The following is an 18,585-nucleotide window of genomic DNA, read 5'->3' as shown; positions in this document are numbered from 1 at the left end:
TCATCAGAGGCTTTCAACCCACAGTGACATGATATAATTTATATTTTGGAAAAACCACTAAGACTGCAGAATAGAGGAGGGTTTAGAGGGGACTAAGACTAAGAGCAATTTGACAATCAAGAGGCTGGTTCAATGACCTAAAGAAGAAAAGATGAGAGCCTTGATTAGGGCAGTGGTGATAGAGGAAAAAAGTGATGTTTTTGAAATATGGAAGATAGAATTATTTTAGACTTGAGATTGTTAATATAGGAGGTAAGAAAAAGGAAAGGAATAAAAAATGACTTCTCCATTTCTGACAGGGCTTGATAGATAGTGGTTCTGTTCATTGACATATGACTATAGGAGTTGGACCAATTTGGGGTGGGGGAGGATGAGTTCACTTTGAAGTGTTTGGAAACCTAGTGAATGATTGCACGTAGGAGGCTAGAACTCAGGCAGGAATCCTGAGCTAGAGAAATAGAGTTGGGAGTTTTCAGCATCATGTAAGACCCTGACATGAATGAGGCCACGCAGAGACTGTGTGTAGAAAAGGGAGAGACTAAAAACAAGATGCCAAGAGGGTAGAGAAAGATCAGGGGAGAGTGGTGTTCTTGAAGCCAAGGAAAGAGAACAGTAATTATACTATTAAATACTGCTGAGAGGTCCAATAAGGTAAGAAATGAAAAGGGATCACTGGATCTTTTGAGGTGATATATTTATTTTTATTTAGATAAGAAATATCTAATCATTATGTAAGTTGAAATATATATGTATATATACACACATATATGGTGAAAACATATATATGTATAAATGTATAAAACATATATATATACAAAATGTATAATTTAAGAATTGCCCTAAATCCCATCGCCCAGCATAACTACTGCTAAAATTTTGATGTTTATCTTTCCAGACTTTTTCTATATGCAAATATATTCTCTATATCCAGATATGTCTATATATAACAAAGTGAGTTCCTACTATAAAAATATGAAGCACTGCATGAATTTCCTTATCATTTTTGTCCAGAAACCATGATAGTCTTCTCCACATCTTTCTAATTTTAGTATGTAAGCTGGAGAAGCACATGGTGTCCATTGAATTAAGCAACTACGAGATCATTTGTAACTTTGCAAGGCTAATTTCAGTGGAATGGTGAGGGCAGTAGCCAGATTGTTGTGGGATGGGGAATGGGTAGGTAGTGAGAGAACAGAAAAAGCATCCTAGACCACCCTTTCCAGAAGCCAGGCTGTAAGGGGACAGGAAGTACAGAATGCCAAGAGAGGATTAGGATGGAGAGGGGTGTTTTGTTTGTTTGATTTCTGGTTTGAGGGGTTTTGTTTTTGTTTTTTGCTTGGATAAGACCTTTCACTGACTTGAAGGAACCAGAAAAGGGGGATAAATTGAGGATACAAAGGAGACGTCGTGATTCATGGAGTGAAGCCTTAGGAGGCAGGAAAAGATGAGGTATAGGTAGGAAGGTGGAAACAAGCCCCATCTTACAATAAGGCAACGGGGAAGGAGGTGAGAGTGGAAAAAGATGTTGAACAGCTTGCAGATGGTTACCTGAGGTGATTCCGGTCACCTTAGAATGAAATGGCTTATACACACATATATTCAGTTATTTGCTGAAGACTTTTGGAACATGCATGGAACAAAGAACTGCCATATTGGATTAGATCCATCGTAAGTTCACTTGTATCCTGAGAGTGATGCCAGGAGATGCATGTTAGAAAGGTCTAGTTTTCTCTGACAAACTGAAAGGTCAGGAACATCTCCCAGATGTTTTAGTTACCTTACATAATCTATTTGGGATTTATTATCCATGTATTTCTGTGAAGGTACTTGAAGATATATTTTCTTAACTTTTCTGCCCCCTGAGACTTAATTACCTGCAAAGTGAAGTATTTAACCTAGGGCAGTTGCATTGCATGTTGGGAAAAATACACAGATTTGGAACAAATCTTGGTTAAATTCTATTAACATTGGGAAAATGACTGAACATCTTGTGCTTCAGTGCCCTTATCTGTAAAATGGGGATGTGATCATATTGACCTCAGAGAAATGAGAAGATAGTGTGAGGTGGTGTATGTGGAGTGTCTGAAGAACAGCTGCTCAGCGCGGGTGCTCAGCATGTCCTGGTGACCGCACCCATTGCTCTCTTGAGCACATCTTGTCTCTCCCAGTGATCAAAGGCTCCTTGTCTCTCCCAGTGATCAAGGGCTCCCATTCAGTCCAGCACACCAGGATTTGATGATAAGAACATAAAACTATAAATAATGATAATAAACTTGGGCCAGTGGCCAGGAGTTGTCAATGAAGTCTTTGGTGTGTTGAAATTATGAACCATTTAAATGGGAAGAATTACTACCTTGAAATGTGCAGACTTAACAGAAACCCATATGCATTTCCTAAATGCCATTGTACATTTTATCTTTGTTTTCACAAAAGCATATCACCTGAGGTATTTTTTGGCTCATAAGCATAGTTATGCTTCTCACCAGAAGGAAGCCTGGTTTATTGTATCTGTTTTTCACATATGATTTTCTTTATCAACAAGTGTAACAGGGCGATTTATCAGGGGACATATATGCTGAGTACCCCCGGTGCTCAGATATTAATCCTTGCTATAGAAAAATTCTAAGCAAGTATGATTGCTGTATGTGTTATGACTTTTCAAGACTGACAATTCAGTAGAAAGGGGCAAGGGTAATAATGCAGAGGAATAATCTCCCATTTACTATAGTTCCCACTGGATGCACAGCACTATCTCTTTACATTAGACCTGGTGAATAAGCCCCTTCCGCTTGGGAGACTGAGAGAGGCGGGGGTAGAAGGCTTTGATAATTTCCGAGTTTCTGCAGTTTAAATCCTTATTAACTCACCAGCACATGTGCAGATTTAACTTTGACTTTTACAATAACGTACAGTAACTCACTAGAGCTTACTTAAAAAATACAAGTCCTTAAACACTAATTAAGTATTCTTATAATCACTTAACAATTTAAAATGGCTCTTACCTAAATATCTGCATTTATTTTTTTATATCATACCTTCATATTATGAGTACTTTGTTTTCTTGATCTGTCCTCGGGTTGGGGGAATGCTTTTGCATAAGCTGGCTCATTTTTGTTTTGAGCACTTTTCTGGCAGCAAATCAAAAGGGGATTGATTCTTTCCCCATTTTTCTGCTGCACAAACTGTTCAATATTGCTCCATCAGTATGTACAAAATTTGGAGGTGCTGTTGGTTCCTTCTCTATCACCTGCTCGAAGCGCCCTGTTGAAATGGGATGACAATGGTCTTCGAGATGCTCATCCTAAGCTGAGCTCATCTCTGAGTACTCCTTTCTTGAGGGATGGTTTCTGTTTTTACATCTGAGGAGGCAGAGCAGTTCTCACCTCAGCAGTGAGCATTCCGCAAGTCTGAAACACCTTGATGTTTCCCACAGCATCTGTCTGGGCCTTGTACACTCCAGTTGGTTAATACACATGCACTGAATGGATGGATGGATGATCAAAGATTGAAGGAAGGAGGAACTGGAGCCTGTGGGATTTCTTTCCTAGAATGGTGAAGGCATTTTGAGGGAGGGAAACCACTTTTTGTTTAGTTTTTCAGATAAGTGGCATCTAAAGTGATGTGTTCTCAGTTGAAAAACCCTGCATAAGAGCATTAGTGTTGTAATTTAGGCATAGTCATCTTTCGTGTGTGATTGTGAGACTTGAAGTTGGCAGAGAATCAAGTCCACGAATCGTCATAACATTTTCCCTAAATACTCAACACCGTGCTAATCATTATGAAAGGGGCAGAGTCCCTGTCCCTGAGTGTATTAGAGAGGAAAAAAACTTATATAAAGCAAATTGACAACAACACAAGGCAATTTGTGTTCAAATGAAATATTATGCAGTATTCATCCTAATTAGATGGAATACAGTGGAATTCAGAGAAAGGCCGAGTCACAGGGCCTTGGGGACAAAAGGCAATTAGGGTTGGTGATGAGAAGGAAGACTTCCTAAAAGATACTGTGGTCCAACCTGTGGAGCTTGTACAGTCCTTTGCCAAATATTCCTCAAGTGGAGCTTGGCAGTGAATAAAATATTGAAGCAGACCTCACTAGTTTGAGGAAGGAAGCCCCAAGATTTTTCCTAAACAAAAATGAAACCCAGTTTTATAACATAATAACTAAAAATTAGTGATACAGTTAAAATAAGCACTGAAACCATGTATTTTTACAAATGTAAATTAAAAGAATCCTGAATATAAATTATGTTTTCTAAACAATACCAAACTATTGCTTGTTTTAGGTTGCTAATAAGTACTGAGCAAAGAATATCTCTATAAAACTGTGTCTAAAAGATATTTTTAAATCTATTACTCTCCAGGAAATGAACTCCACTATTGAAAAGATCTAAAAAAAAAAAAAGATAAAAATTTGAAAGAAAAGAAAAAAAGATAATTATTTGAATATGTGCATAGCTAATCAAACATTTTTGAAGGCTATAGACCTAACACCCAATTTATTCTACAGATGATAGAAAAGAAGTAGGGGGCATCTGGGTGGCACAGTCGGTTAAACATCTGATTCTTGGTTTCAGCTCAGGTCGTGATCTCAGGGTCCTGGGATCGAGCCTCACATGGGCCTCTGCTCAGCATGGAGTTTGCTTGGGATTCTCTGTCCCTCTCCCTCTGTCCCTCCTGCGCATGCTCTCTCTCTAAAAATAATTAATTAAAAGAAGGAAAGAAGTAAAAAACTTAATTTGTGCCCTAATGAGTTTATAACCAAGTGGGTGATGTAAAAACTAATGTCCATTTCTTAACAATGAGCCACTTTAGAAAAAAATAAGCTCTTCTGTTACTTACTGTAAACCCAGTAGCAGTTTAGAGGTTTGGGAAAAGATGAAGTGGGAGGATGTCAATATTTGCATGTTGAATGATGAAAAGGAGGGTGTTCCAGGTGGGGGGTTTGGGAAGTGGCATGAACCAGGTGTTATAATGTGGTCCAAACCTGATGGAAACAGATTTTTGTTAAAGAAATAAGATCCAGTAGACGGTGGTCAGAAAGCGGAGCACCAAGCCATGCTTACAAGGAGGACTTGCAAATTCTTGAGGAAGAGAATGACGCAGTCATCTTGGTCTCTTAGAAAAGAAGTGATTAATTAGATGATTAATCAGATGATTAATTTGGACTGAATTATATTAAAGTGACTGAAGATAGAGCAGTTTGGTGGTTATTTGGCTGTAATCTGAATATGAAATGTTGAGATTCTGGTGAAGATAAGGGTTATATAATCATTGCATATGGAATTCTAATTTACAGGAGGTTAGAAGGACATAGAGTAAATTAATTGCTAAAGAAGTTCTGTTCCTATTAAATAATTTGAAGTTGCTTTTGGACTATATAAAGATACTTCCTCTAAATATCTTATCTAAAATATTAATAGTCTTATTCTCAGTGTTTGGAATCTACACTGAATTTTATCGTTGCTAAATGATAATAGACAGGTAGAAAAATATTTCCCTTTGGTCAAGTATATTTTGTTTAGAAAAACTTAGTCCTTCTTGGGACTTTGGAAACCTAACAGAGCACACAGTGTAAGCACTGCCTACCTGCATGTCACGTATTTTTACACCCCAATAGAAAACAAGCCATTTTTAGGTGTAGATTGAGTTTCTTTTTGCTCCAAAATGAATTTAAATGATGAGACTATGAATGCAGTGAAAACAAGGAAATGAATTTGACAGATACTAGTTTTCATTTTGAATTTCAAAGTACTGACTTTCTATTAGCATACTCCAGGAGTAGTGAATTTCTATTAAGTTGGCACATAGTTTTAAATTTTATGAGTATGCTATTGTACATATAAAAACCCATTTCAGTAAGATATGGACATGGTTATTTCTTTTTTAATCAGCAGGCTCTAGGCTATATATTATTAGTCTAAACTTGTCATGCTGAAAGTCTTGAGGCTGTGGAGCTTTCTTCATATATTCCTTTTTGGTGAACTTTTGTTTATTTGGGTAGAAGAAATAACAGGCTCCAAAGAGAATATAATAGTATTTTAAAAAAATGCTAAGGTATCTTTTAGTAGGCATTTATGCTTTGACATGAAGTGTTATTACAGCCTTTTGAAATCATTAAAATGATATTTTTGTTCTGTAGCATTTCTTTTGTTAAATGTTTTGTTAAGAAGTATGGGCTTACCATAAATAAAGGTCTTGCAGATACTGTAATACTGAAGTGTAGTGTTCAACTTTGCTTGAACAGTAGCAGACCTAACTGCCCCACCCCCCAGATAACTGCAAATAGCGAAGAACAGTTGGAAATTATATATCACTTCAGTTTAATACAAATGGTGATAGATCCTATAATTGCAGCTGTGACTTGCATCTTGGGTCATCTCTCAGTTCACGGAGCCAGGGCTTTGAATGGTTATTATGTAGAGGACAGCAATGGTCAATATGCTGCCTCTTTGTAGTCAAAGTAAGAGGAAATGAGCTTAAATTGAGCAAAGTTAGTGGAGGAAAAATAAGAAGCAAATCTTTACCATAGCTAAGCCACTAGGCCAGGCCATTTGTACAGTGGATACCACAGGAGGAGTGCCCAATACCACTCCCCCACTTCCATTTGAAGCTGGTTCCATTGCAGTTAAGTGTGTTTTGGTGGGAATCAATGTGACTTCTACTTTGCTGGGAATGGCCAGCCCTCCTTGTACCAACGGATGAAAGATTACTCCAAACTTTGCTGTGAAAGAGAAGAGAAGGCAAGGGGGTCCATGCTCAGAGACTCTTTGTTCTTCTTTGCTCCTGCCTTTATTGGTCCCTCAGGATAATCATAAATCTTTATCACTGTTTCTCAAGCACGTGATGTGTGCCAAGGGGTCTTACCGGAACTAGGAAGGTCTGTGTATGGGAAAGATACGATATGCTAATCAGCGTGTTCTACCAGTTCTGCTAAACATAGCCTAGGGGACACTGCATACTCCTCTTAGGTCACAGGGTGGCTGTTTGTTCTTTGAAAGCTTCAGGGAGGGCAACTCCCCGTGGCATTCCTATGGCAGGGTGGTCGCGCAGGCCTCAGCATTCCAAAGGCCTCTGCCCTTCTCTGAAACCTTCCGTGCCTCCGTGTTACATTTTAGCAATCCAGTTGGTATGGCTGATTTCATGCTCTACACCAACCCCAACACTACGTTCTAGGGATATTTGAAGGGTTATCAAATATCCTTCCCTGCCTTTGTTTCTTACCTTCTACTCCTGCCTGCGATATTTACATACCACATATTCTCCTCAACTCCAGGAAAAAAGAATAGCCCCTCTTACAATAGGGTACTTGGATATTGGAGGTGTCTTAATTAACAACAGAAAATTAAAACTACTATTGTGTTTCAGGTAAAATGTTTGGGAGACTTTTTTAATGTTCAGTTAGCCAACATATTTAGTACATTGTTAGTTTTTGATTAGTTTTCAACAATTCATTAGTTGTGTATAACACCCAGTGCTCATCACAGCTTGTGCCCTCCTTACTACCCATCACCCGGTTACCCGATCCCCTCACCTCCCTCCCCTCTGCAACCCTCAGTTTGGTTCCTGGAGTCCAGAGTCTCTCATGGTTTTTCTCCCTCTCTGATTTCTTCCCATTCAGTTTTCCCTTCCTTCCCCTGTGGTCCTCTGTGCTATTCCTTATGTTCCACACGTGAGTGACATTTTTATAGCCCTCAAATAATTCGAATTATTTAGGAACACCATTTCTTTGGAGACATTTATTCTCTATTAAGCAAGTATTGGTTGACCTTCATTTCTGCTTCTGGTGAAGTGAGCAGGGGGTGACTCTCTCCTAATGTTACTTTACATTCTTCACAGGGATCACTACAATGGCAGTGATTCTAATAAGAAAAGGTGTCTCCTGGGGGGGAACTATTGGAATTTTTTGGGAGAGTGGGGGTTGGTTCACATGTGGTTTGAAAACCCATGTGTGATTTAAATATGACATTCTACTTTCTTGTTGGGAATCATTTCAAGGCATCAGATCCTCTAAAATGTGTAAATACCTTTTAGAAAGGTATGATAACAACAACAATTAGAGTGGTAATTGTAATAATAACAGAGGTGGCATTATTACTGGTCCTGGGGTCTCCACAGAGCTATCGCATATGTTCCCGATCCTGGCTCCCCTGCTACCATGCATGGTTATGGTCTGTGTTTACCACAGTGGTTCTCAAAGTGCGATTCCTGGACTAGTAGCATAGGCCTCATCAGGAAATTTGTTATAGCTTGTTAAAAATGACCCCCAAAGTGCAAAGTTTCTGTCCCGCCCCGATCTGATGCATCTCAAACTCTCTGGATAGGTCCCAGCAGTTTGCGTATGAACATACCGTGCAGGTGATTGTGATCACACAGAAATCTGAGAGATACCAATGGCTGCCTTAAAGACCTACCACAAATTTATTATCTCATAATCTCGAAAGTTTAGAAGCCCAGGTGGACTTGGCTGGGTCCTCTGCTTAGCATCTCACAAGACTGAAACCAGGGTGTTGAAGGGGCGTGTTCCTTATTGGAGGTGCTGGGGAAGAATCCATTTCAAATTTTATTCAGGGTTTTGGCCAAATTCAGTACCTTTTGGCTATAGTACTGAGGCCTCATTTCTTTGCTGGCTTTCAGCCACAGCCCACTCTTAGCTCCTAGCTCTCAAAATCTACCCATATTCCTCTCCCTGCTTTCCATATGGCCGCCCCTAGCAACAGTGGGTTCAGTCCTTCTGCCATCCTCTTCTACCCCACATGACACCCTTTTGCTCCACTTCCCCATCCTCTTCTGCTCCACCTACTTCACCTACATTCTTGTCTGCTACATCTCTATGACATCCTTTTCTACCCATTGCCAGGAGAATGCTGTTTTTAAGGGCTCAGCTTTACATTGGCCCACTTAAATAAATACAGGATCAACTCTCTATTTTAAGATCCAGTGATTAGTGACCTTAATTACATAAGCCAAGTCCCCTTTACCATGTAATGTAACCTGTTCACAAGTAGAACACAAGGGGACCAAGGTCATGGGGGTCAAAATTCTGTTTACTGGGTGTGACTCTTCGCAGGGCCTTTTTCTTGGCTTTGCCAGGGTGTTACCTTGCTCACTTGCCGGGCCAGCCTCATTGTGTGCATCCCATTCTTGCCTCAAAGGAGCAAAGGTATCTGGAAGAAACTGAACTCAGGACCTGCTTTGTCTCACTGGAAAATGCAGCCATACTTGCTGTGGGCTCTCCATGTGGATCAGGGCACCTGTCTTTTGTGTCTCCCTTATCTAGCGTTCCTTTTTGTCCCTCTTCTTCCCCTCCTCCTCTTGTTCTCCAGAAAGGCTAGCTCCTCGGTTTTTCCATTTCTGTCCATATCTCCATCTTCCTCCCTAGTTCAGAAGTCCCATAGTGGTGTTGGCATTAAACTTATCCTAGGAATTCTTTAGAAGCAGTAAACATAGTGGTTGTAAGCACAGATGCTAAATCCAGGCAGTTTAGGTAGAAATTTTGTGACCTTGGACAAATTTCTTAGCTATTTTATACCTCAGTTTTGCTATGGGTGATAACGATAATGCGAGGTCATTAGCCAATATTGTTATTACTCATGAAGGTAGTATAATTCAGTGTTTCTAGGCTTGATTCTTAAAATGCTGAAGAAATTTAGAAAATTATCTCCTTTTCATATCTTTTACTCTCTTTCTTTTTTTTTTTTTATTTTTTTTTTTAAGATTTTATTTATTTAATTGACAGAGATAGAGACAGCCAGTGAGAGAGGAAACAGGGGGAGTGGGAGAGGAAGAAGCAGGCTCCTAGCAGAAGAGCCTGATGTGGGGCTCGATCCCATAACACCGGGATCACGCCCTGAGCCGAAGGCAGACGCTTAACCGCTGTGCCACCCAGGCGCCCCATCTTTTTTAAAATATATTTTACTTTCTTAACAAAGCTTTGTTTGTAACCATCTCCATGGGTCCCCACCCCCATGGACCCCTTAAACTGGACATTTGCACAGACAGCATGCAAAGAAGTAAAAACAGCACTTTTTACATATGCAATTATTTCACTGATTTTCAGAACAAATTCATGAATTATGTAAGAGTATTGCCATTCTTATTTTACAGCAGTGAAACTGAAGCTTAGGTTAAGTGATTGACTCAATATCGTAGGTGTGAGATAGGTGAATAAACCATACTATTAGTCATTAACTTCTTCTGAATTTGCCTGTCAACCAAAGCTAGCCTGTTGTCTAATAAAGCCTCAGAGAGTTTGTTGGCAGTAGTGCTTAGTGTTGGTGAAGAGAAAGATTTGTGAAGAGAATCTGAAGCTGGAGCCCTATAGAGGGAAGGCAGGTTCGGGTGGTCTTCTAGGCAACTGGAGAATATCCTGGACCATTGCTTTGCAAAAGAACAGTAGAAGGAATGGTGAGAACTTGGAAAAGTGAGGCAGAGAATTCAAAAGACATTTTCCAGGAATGCCTGGAAAGGGGAATCTCTGTGGTACATTCTATACTCCATTAACATATTTGTCATATGAAGGCATTCCCTGGAATAGGCCACCTCAAGGAATTTTCTCTCAGGACACTGTCCAAAGAAACAAGGCACTTGACCCTTGGCTGTTTATAAGTGACCTCATTTTACTCTGGCTTTTCTTTTCATTAGGTTTTGCTTTTTCTGTTATGAGTGACGAATGGTTGCTAGCATCCTGGTCCATGCTGCTTCTTTACTCCCATGGAGAGAGTCTGATATTATGTAAGATACTACCCTACAGACCATGTTGGCACCTTTCATGGATATACAATTTGATATTTTGATACTTTTCAAGAAGAAAATCTCAGAGATTAAATAAATTGCTAAGAGCTTGTCCTTGGGCTTATAAATTCATGATGTATGGAAGAAGACAACCTTGCTATCTTTGTTACAATGCCTGTTTTTTATTCTTTCACTGTGTCCAGTCAATGTTCTAAGTCTCCTTACCAAAAGCAAGTAAGATAAATGTTTTTTTTTTTTTTTCCTTTAAGTTTAAAGCATTGAAAAAAATAGAATCTTGTTTGTGGGCAAAACAGACTACATTAATTGTACAGATATGTAGTGTGGATTTGAGACAATGTGTCATCCCATCCTTGGAAAGATGAAAGGCAGGTGTGGGTGACTAAACACTTGATTTGTTCTCTGGCCTTCTCATTTGAGTCAATTTGGTTTGTTCACTCAGAGGAGTGTCAATCTGGTTATTTATTTTTAGTGCGTGCTTCCCTATTCCTCCTAGAGATTAAAAAAAATGCCAGAAGAATGTACTTCAAGTTTGGAGAATAATAAAAATAATAATATTGCCAGAAGGGTTTTCTGTCTACTAAGTTATTTAATTCTCACAATAACCCTATAAAACACTCATCCTGGTTTTTCATTTGAGGAAACTGAGACTCAGGAAGAATGACCAAATCACCTAATTTGGACAACATCACATTGTTGATAAATTATAGGGCTTCGGTTCAAACAAAAGTCTATGTGCCATCATTCTGTTAGCTATTGTTGAATAACAGTTAATGACAAAATCTCAGTGATATACAATAGCAAGCATTTAATTCTTGATGCTGTTTCTGTGGTTTGATTGGGAGCTGGCTGGCCAGTCTTGGCTGAGCTGGTTTGGGCTCCAGATGCAGCTTGAATTCAGGTTTGCTCCATAGGTCTTTCTTCTTTTTTGGACCAGTGGGCTATATGTGACTCTCATCATGTACAGGAGACGGTAGCACAGGAGGACGAGTCTAACCACACGAGCATATTTCCAAGGTCTGTTCAGATCATATTTCCTAACGTTCCCCTACCCAAAGCCCAATATCAGTGAAGTGGGAAAGTATTCTCTTTTCATGAAGGTGAGGGATGGAGGGGGAAGTGACTATTTACTGAATAGTCACTTGATCTACCTTCAAAGCCCATGTACTCTTAACCCTTCTGAATTTATAAATATTGAAAGCACAGGTGGGATGACACCCTCAGTTGGGAGTTAGCCATCTTGCGTATGCTCGTCATGGGGGTCACACACTGTCATTTCTACTGACTGCAGTTGCCCCAGTCCTGTGCTCTAGAGGATATTTGACTGTTTTTCTCTTCTTTGCCACCATCTGTCCTTACTAGCACTGAAGAGGAAGATCATCAATAGTTGAATCTAGAAGACTAAGGTTATGATCGTTAATGTAAAATAGAATAATTTTTTTCTGGTTTATGCAATATGGTCTATGCTTTGATGGGGAGGATGTTTCTAATACAAGTTCTAGTACACATAGTAGAAAGCAATCAAGTGTGTGACCCAAATAGCAGGACACACAAACTCTTCTTCTAGAAACAACAGATTGCAAGGATTATACCAGCTCAGATAGTGCAGCCAGAAGAGCTTCTTACCCTTTTCTGCCTCATGCTCAGTAGCTAGCTTGAAGCTAGGGTGCTCCTCAGAGGCAATGTAATGAGAATCTTACCTATCAACATCCTGGGTTATGAGGTAGAGATTTTTCAGTACTTATCCCTCATGCTTGCTAATTTGGGTATTAAACCAAATTATGAAAATATTGTAGGGTAGAGGCGGAATTCCTAGTTTCAGTCCAAACCATATCAAAAACTTAATGGCTGGAAAAAGACCATTGAAAGTTTCTATGACTAGATTTTCCTCTTCAACAAATTAATACCATATAACTTTTCCTTGCCTTTTGCTTTTGAATCTTACCTGTGTTACGAGAAATGGCTGAAATGATTAATCCCCAAAAGAATAAATTAAGTCAGGTGTTTTGCCCAGCAACTCTTATCCTTTCATGTCTAGATTTATACGGGCTCTGCGACCTTCAGGACTCAAGGCTCTAACTCTACTTCTTGGCTTACACTTGGCTAGAGGTCTTTGTTCATTGTCTCCCATTTCTGCCTGATGCAAGCTAGTGTCTCTGATGTGATTGCCCTAGCATTTTTGTTTCTCACCTCAGCATGTTTTGAATCTCATTTCTTTACAGTTTTGCACTGGAACATCCATAAAAGATTTTATGTGCTTTCCTTGGTCTCCCAGCTTATATGCACAAGCATGTTCATATAACAATGGTGGTTCTCTGCACAGTCTCACCTAGTACCCTTCTTTCATTATTGTGTTAAAATGACTTCGCTGCTAGATATCCAGCTTCCCTATAGGACTTCCTTGTGCATCATCATTTATTTTGCTACTCATTATTCCATCACAACTTGAAAAAGGCTTTCAGAGAACCTCCCCAGAAATTTGCAATAACTGTGTCATAGGTACTGGACCAAGATCACTTCGGTAGATCTGGCCTCAGTAGGGACAGTGGTACTGTGTGCATGCAGAACGCATCTGGCATTTTCGTCCTTCCGCAGCACAAGAAGGTGTGCCGCCCAGCCGCAGAATTCCGTGCATGTCAGAGCTACCATTTGGCAGTTGGTAGTGTGAATGGGAAATGTGTAAAGTGTTTTTAGGTTTTTGGAGGACAGGCAGCTTATCTGTGCCAGCTATTGTTGTTGTGAAGGAACACAAATCTAAATCTGTCTATACGGTTGGATCGCTGTGCTTGGTTTATTTAAAACATGGCATTTGGAGAGAGGTAAAATACCAGCACAGTGTGCCTTCGCCTTTTTTTTTTTCCCCAAAGCAAATTTGTTGGGTCTATTTGCTGTAGCAGTGCAGTGAAGAGGCATGCGCCTATTGTGACAGACCTTCTTTGTACTGTTAATTCTAATAGAAATAATCATCTACATTGATTTATAAGGATGGAATGGAGTGGGGACATTGATTCACAAGAAGGGAACAGCTATGAACAGTTTGATTTACAGTGGTATTCAAGCAAATGATTCAGACTTAGTTTGTACATTCTAAGGTTGCTTGTCCAGTGGTTAGTTGTCGAAATATATTCAGCAAAGAGCAGTCAATTTCTCACTGAGTAACACACCCCTGATAGAATGTATAATTTTTCTGTTGAGGCCAGGGCTGTATTTTGCGCTTGATATGTGGGAGGCTGCTACCCGCACATCAGGGGTTCTTAGGTAGGAGAGGATTGCTTTAGAATGAAATAAATAACCTTATCAGACACTAATTTTATGGGACAAGAATGTAAATGCAGTGAGTAATCAGAGAGCATGTAAATAGCAGCAAGCTAATTTTCAGAACCATCACCACTCAGTTTGCAAAATGTCCTTCCTATGTAAGAGAATGAAACTCAGCTGCCACAGGGAGTATAATATCCTCAGGGGTCAGTTATGTGAAGAAAACAAAGTAGGATTTTGTTATGACTTAGGTCCCTCATGTGGTGATAATGGTAGATCTACTGTGCTTCCTGAAAATCTTGGTTGGTCTCCTAGACTGACTTTGGTGTCCTTTCTCAGTTTTTCCATAGAACTCTACATTCCTTGGTCACAGAATGAGTCACACTGAGGCATAATTGTTGCCTACCTTGGCTCTCTCTACCTTGAAAACATAAACTACTTGGGGTCAAGGTCCAATTCTTTCTCAGCATTTGGCAGATGGATATATGTACTAAATATTGAGTGAGTGAAATATTGTCATGCCAGTTCAGTCCCAAGGGTTTGCTTAATGTATATAGGTGCCCTCAGGAGCTCCCAGTTTTTAATGTGATTCCAACATCACTGCCTCACATAATTCTGGTTCACATTTCCCCATCTTTAATTTGATGAGTTTCAACGAGGTAGATAATCTTCAAGTATGTTCTGAGTTTTGGTGATTTATTCATTTTGAACCCCCAAGGTAACTGATTATTTCAGTAATCATTATTTCTTACCACTAATGTGTGTTTCTATAGGGAGCATGACTTCGGCAACTTCACCTATCATTTTAAAATGGGACCCCAAAAGTTTGGAAATCCGGACACTAACAGTGGAGAGGCTTTTGGAGCCACTTGTTACACAGGTAAGGGATGATTTGAAATGCTTCATTACTTGTATATGTTTCTATTGTGATTGTATCATGACTCTTCAAAAAACTTAGAAATCTCTAAAAGTGAATAATATATCATGCCGTAATGCTAAATACTGAAGATATGTTATTGCCTGAACCATGGACGGTTTTATTGCCCAGTAACAGTTGAAGTGCCTTGTTAAAAACTCATCATATGATTTTTGAAATTAGGTTGATGAGACAATTAAAGAGGGGGACTTGGTGAAGGGCGCTGTCATTCCTCCTAATGAATTCAAAGTCTAGATAAACCATTCCTAGCTCACTTTCAGATGCTAATGCACAGTTGGGAAGAACTGTATTGACTATTTAAGAGCAAAGTATGTGACTTTTCTTTAGTTTACAGTGGAGAACATTTCATGTTGGGAAAATGAAATGTTCCATTTTTTTTTGTTGTCATAGTTGCCACATCTCCACAGGTGACTGCCAATAGGAAAAAAAATTATCAGAATTTAAGTTTTAAAAGGTAATTTTTGTATCTTATGAAGCATATTCTTTGCTATATTAAACTCAGAAATACATGGAATATGAAAATTAAAGATTTTTATAGTATATTTTTTAGGGAGATATTATGCAAAATTAAGTAGAAGCTTCTTTTTTTCATTATTATTAGTATTATATTATTTAAATTCAATTTTGGTTTTTCATACTGGTTTCCTATAGCTGGTATAACAAATCACTACAAACTTAGTGTCTTACAGCATCACAAATTTATTATCTTATGGTTCTGGGGTCATAAGTCCTAAGGTCAAGGTGTTGACAGAGCTGCGTTCCTTGTGGAGGCTCTGGCAGTAAGTGCATGTCCTTGTCTTTTGCGTCTTCTGAAGTCCACTTGCCTTCTTTTCCCCCTTCCCCCATATTCAAAGCCAGCGATGTAGCAGCTTCCATTCTCTCTCTGATTCTGACTGTTGCTCCTGTCCTCACATCTCATAGCTTCCTCTTAGAAGGACCTTATGATTACATTGGGCCCACTGAAATACTCCAAAATAATCTCATCTCAAGATTCTTAACCAAATCACAGCCATTTTAGATAACATAGTCACAGTTCCAGGGATTAGGAGGACATGGACAACTTTGGGGGTTATTATTCAGTTCAGCATAGTCTGCCCTCTGCCCCCACCCCCCAAATTCATATCCTTCCTACATGGAAAACCCATTCACCACATCCCCAGATTCCCCAACATCTCAACCTATTATAGAATCATTTCAAGTCCAAAATCTCATCAAAATTTCATCAGCTTAAAAATTCCAAATCTCATCATCTAAATCATCTATAGTAGGTATGGGTAAGGTTCTGGTTATAATCCATTCTTGAATAAAATTCCTCTCCATCTGTTACCTGTGAAACTAGAAAACAATATGTATATGCTCCCAAAATGCATTGGTGGCACAGGCATAAGAAAATGGGTACAGATATTCCCCTTGAAAAGAGAGAAAGTGGAAGGAAAAAAAGGATTATCAACCTCAAGCAATTTAGAAATCCAGCTGGGCAAATTCCCTTAGACTTGAAAGCTTGGGAACAACTGGCAGTGTTTCTACTGATTTGACATTCTTTTTTTTTTTTTTTTTTTTTTAAGATTTTATTTATTTATTTGAGAGAGAGAGACAGAGATAGTGAGAGAGAGCACAAGCAGGAAAGAGGGAGAAGCAGTCTCCCTGCTCATCAGGGAGTCTGACGCAGGGCTCCATCCCAGGACCCCGGGATCATGACCTGAGCTGAGGGCAGACGCTTAACTGACTGAGCCACGCAGATTCATTCCTAAGAAATTTGTGGTTTTCCCCTGTATGTCTCTGGGATTCACTCTATTAGAGAAGAGGCTACTTTACAGAACATTCCCAGATAATCCCATCTCCGTTTTTGGCCTCTGCCGAAATAGTCAAAGCCATCCATGAAACACATGCCTAATCTCTTAAAAGAAGCACTCTGTATGACTGAATACTCTGAGCTTTCAGTCCTTCCAAGGCACAGCCAAAGGTTATCTAGACATACAATTGGCTTTCTCTCCAGAGCATGCTTTCCTGAAAGTGAGTTTTCCAATTTTAGTGCCTTTGCAATTTACATAGGCTGAGAATTTTCCAAATCATCAAGTCCTGGTTTCTTTTAGCTTAACAGTTCTCCTCTCAATTTATTTCTTTCTTCTCACATTTTACTATAAGCAGGAAGAAGAAACCAGGGCACTCCTTTAACGCTGTGCTTAGAACACTCCTTGACTAAATATTCAAGTTCATCCTGTACAATTCTGATTTCTATATGGCTGTAAGACAATTATTCATCCAAACTTTCTGTCACTCTTTCTTCCATTTCCCAGTAACATGTTCTTCATTTTTTTCTCAGCCTTCCCTAGCATCTCCTTTAACACCTGTGTTTCTGCAGTCTTTTTATAAAGATTAGATATCCTCTCAGATGACAGAGGCTTTCTCTACCACGCTCCTCACTTCCTTCTGAGTCCTTGCAGGCAAGGCCTTTATTATCCCTGTGTTTACTAACAGTCAGCTCAAGGCAATCGTGAATTTTTCTATTAAAATTCTTTAAATTTTTCTAACATCTGTCTCTTACGAATTCCAAAGCCACTTCCACATTTTTAGGTGGTATAGCAGCATCCTACTCCCCAGAACTAAAATCTGTATGTTGGGGCGCCTGGGTGGCACAGTGGTTAAGCGCCTGCCTTCGGCTCAGGGCGTGATCCCGGCGTTACGGGATCGAGCCCCACATCAGGCTCCTCCGCTATGAGCCTGCTTCTTCCTCTCCCACTCCCCGTGCTTGTGTTCCCTTTCGCACTGGCTGTCTCTATCTCTGTCAAATAGATAAATAAAATCTTTAAAAAAAAAAAAATAAAATCTGTATGTTTCCAAAAGCCACTATCACAAATTACCATAACCGGAGTAGCTTTTAAACTATGCAGATTTATTATTCTATAGTTTCAGAGGTCAGAACTCCTAAAAATCAAGGTGTTGGTAGGGCTATGTTTCTTAAGGAGGACATTCCTTTCCTTTTTCAGCATCTGGTGTGCACCTGCATTTCTTGGTTGTGGTGCTTTCATCCTTGTTTAAAGCTGGCAGCATCCCGCCTTCACATGTCTCTCTCTCTGACTTCAGTTTCCACCATCACACCTCCTCCTCTTACTCAAACTCTCCGGCTTCTCTCTTGTGAGGACCCTTGTGATGACATTGGAGCCACCCAGATGTTCTAAGATAATCTCTCTGTCTTGAGATCTTTAATCACATCTGCAAAGTCCCTTTGTTTCTGAAGATAACACAGTCATAAGTTTTCGGGTGTAGGAAGTAAATATCTTTGTGTGTAATCGTTGAAACATTTCATTAGGTTTATGCACATTTTTCAGTTGATCATGATTCGTGTTAGCCCTATGAAAATTTCTTCCAAAAACACTTATTACTGATAGGCTCTTAGATATGGGAGTATGTTGACTACTCAGATTATGGTCTGTAGACCAAGGCCTCTGCATGAATTGTTTGTTATTGGTCTGTAGTAAGCACAGAAATTGAGAGTAAGTGCTTTTAAATTTTTATGACCATTTTACAGAATAATTTTATGTCTGTTGAATAATTTTAGACTTGTGTTTTTTATCTTTTTAAATTTTTGAATCATTCATTTTGTTGTATTTTACAGTGCTTTGGTTTATGACGTATTG

The 18,585-nt window shown here is 39.3% G+C and overlaps 1 protein-coding gene and 1 non-coding gene across 5 annotated transcripts in view; one reads left to right on the top strand and one right to left on the bottom strand.

Moving 5' to 3' along the window:
• Positions 1-966: 966 nt before the first annotated feature.
• Positions 967-1,069, bottom strand: LOC121101086. The gene has a single exon (XR_005833043.1). It is a non-coding gene; the product is annotated as a U6 spliceosomal RNA (small nuclear RNA).
• Positions 1,070-14,788: 13,719 nt separating this feature from the next.
• Positions 14,789-18,585, top strand: part of CTNNA2 (catenin alpha 2) — a 952,920-nt gene continuing 949,123 nt past the window's right edge. For all 4 annotated transcript variants that reach the window (XM_008700056.2, XM_008700055.2, XM_008700054.2 and 1 more), the window contains exon 1: positions 14,789-14,890. In XM_008700056.2, coding sequence (XP_008698278.1) covers positions 14,789-14,890 — 102 coding nt within the window. The remainder of the gene's footprint in view (positions 14,891-18,585) is intronic.

This window comes from Ursus maritimus, unplaced genomic scaffold, assembly GCF_017311325.1.
Source record: "Ursus maritimus isolate PB19 unplaced genomic scaffold, ASM1731132v1 scaffold_6, whole genome shotgun sequence".
Lineage (NCBI taxonomy): Eukaryota > Metazoa > Chordata > Mammalia > Carnivora > Ursidae > Ursus > Ursus maritimus.
Note: the sequence above shows the minus strand (reverse complement) of the source record. Positions and strands in the feature narration are given on the sequence as shown.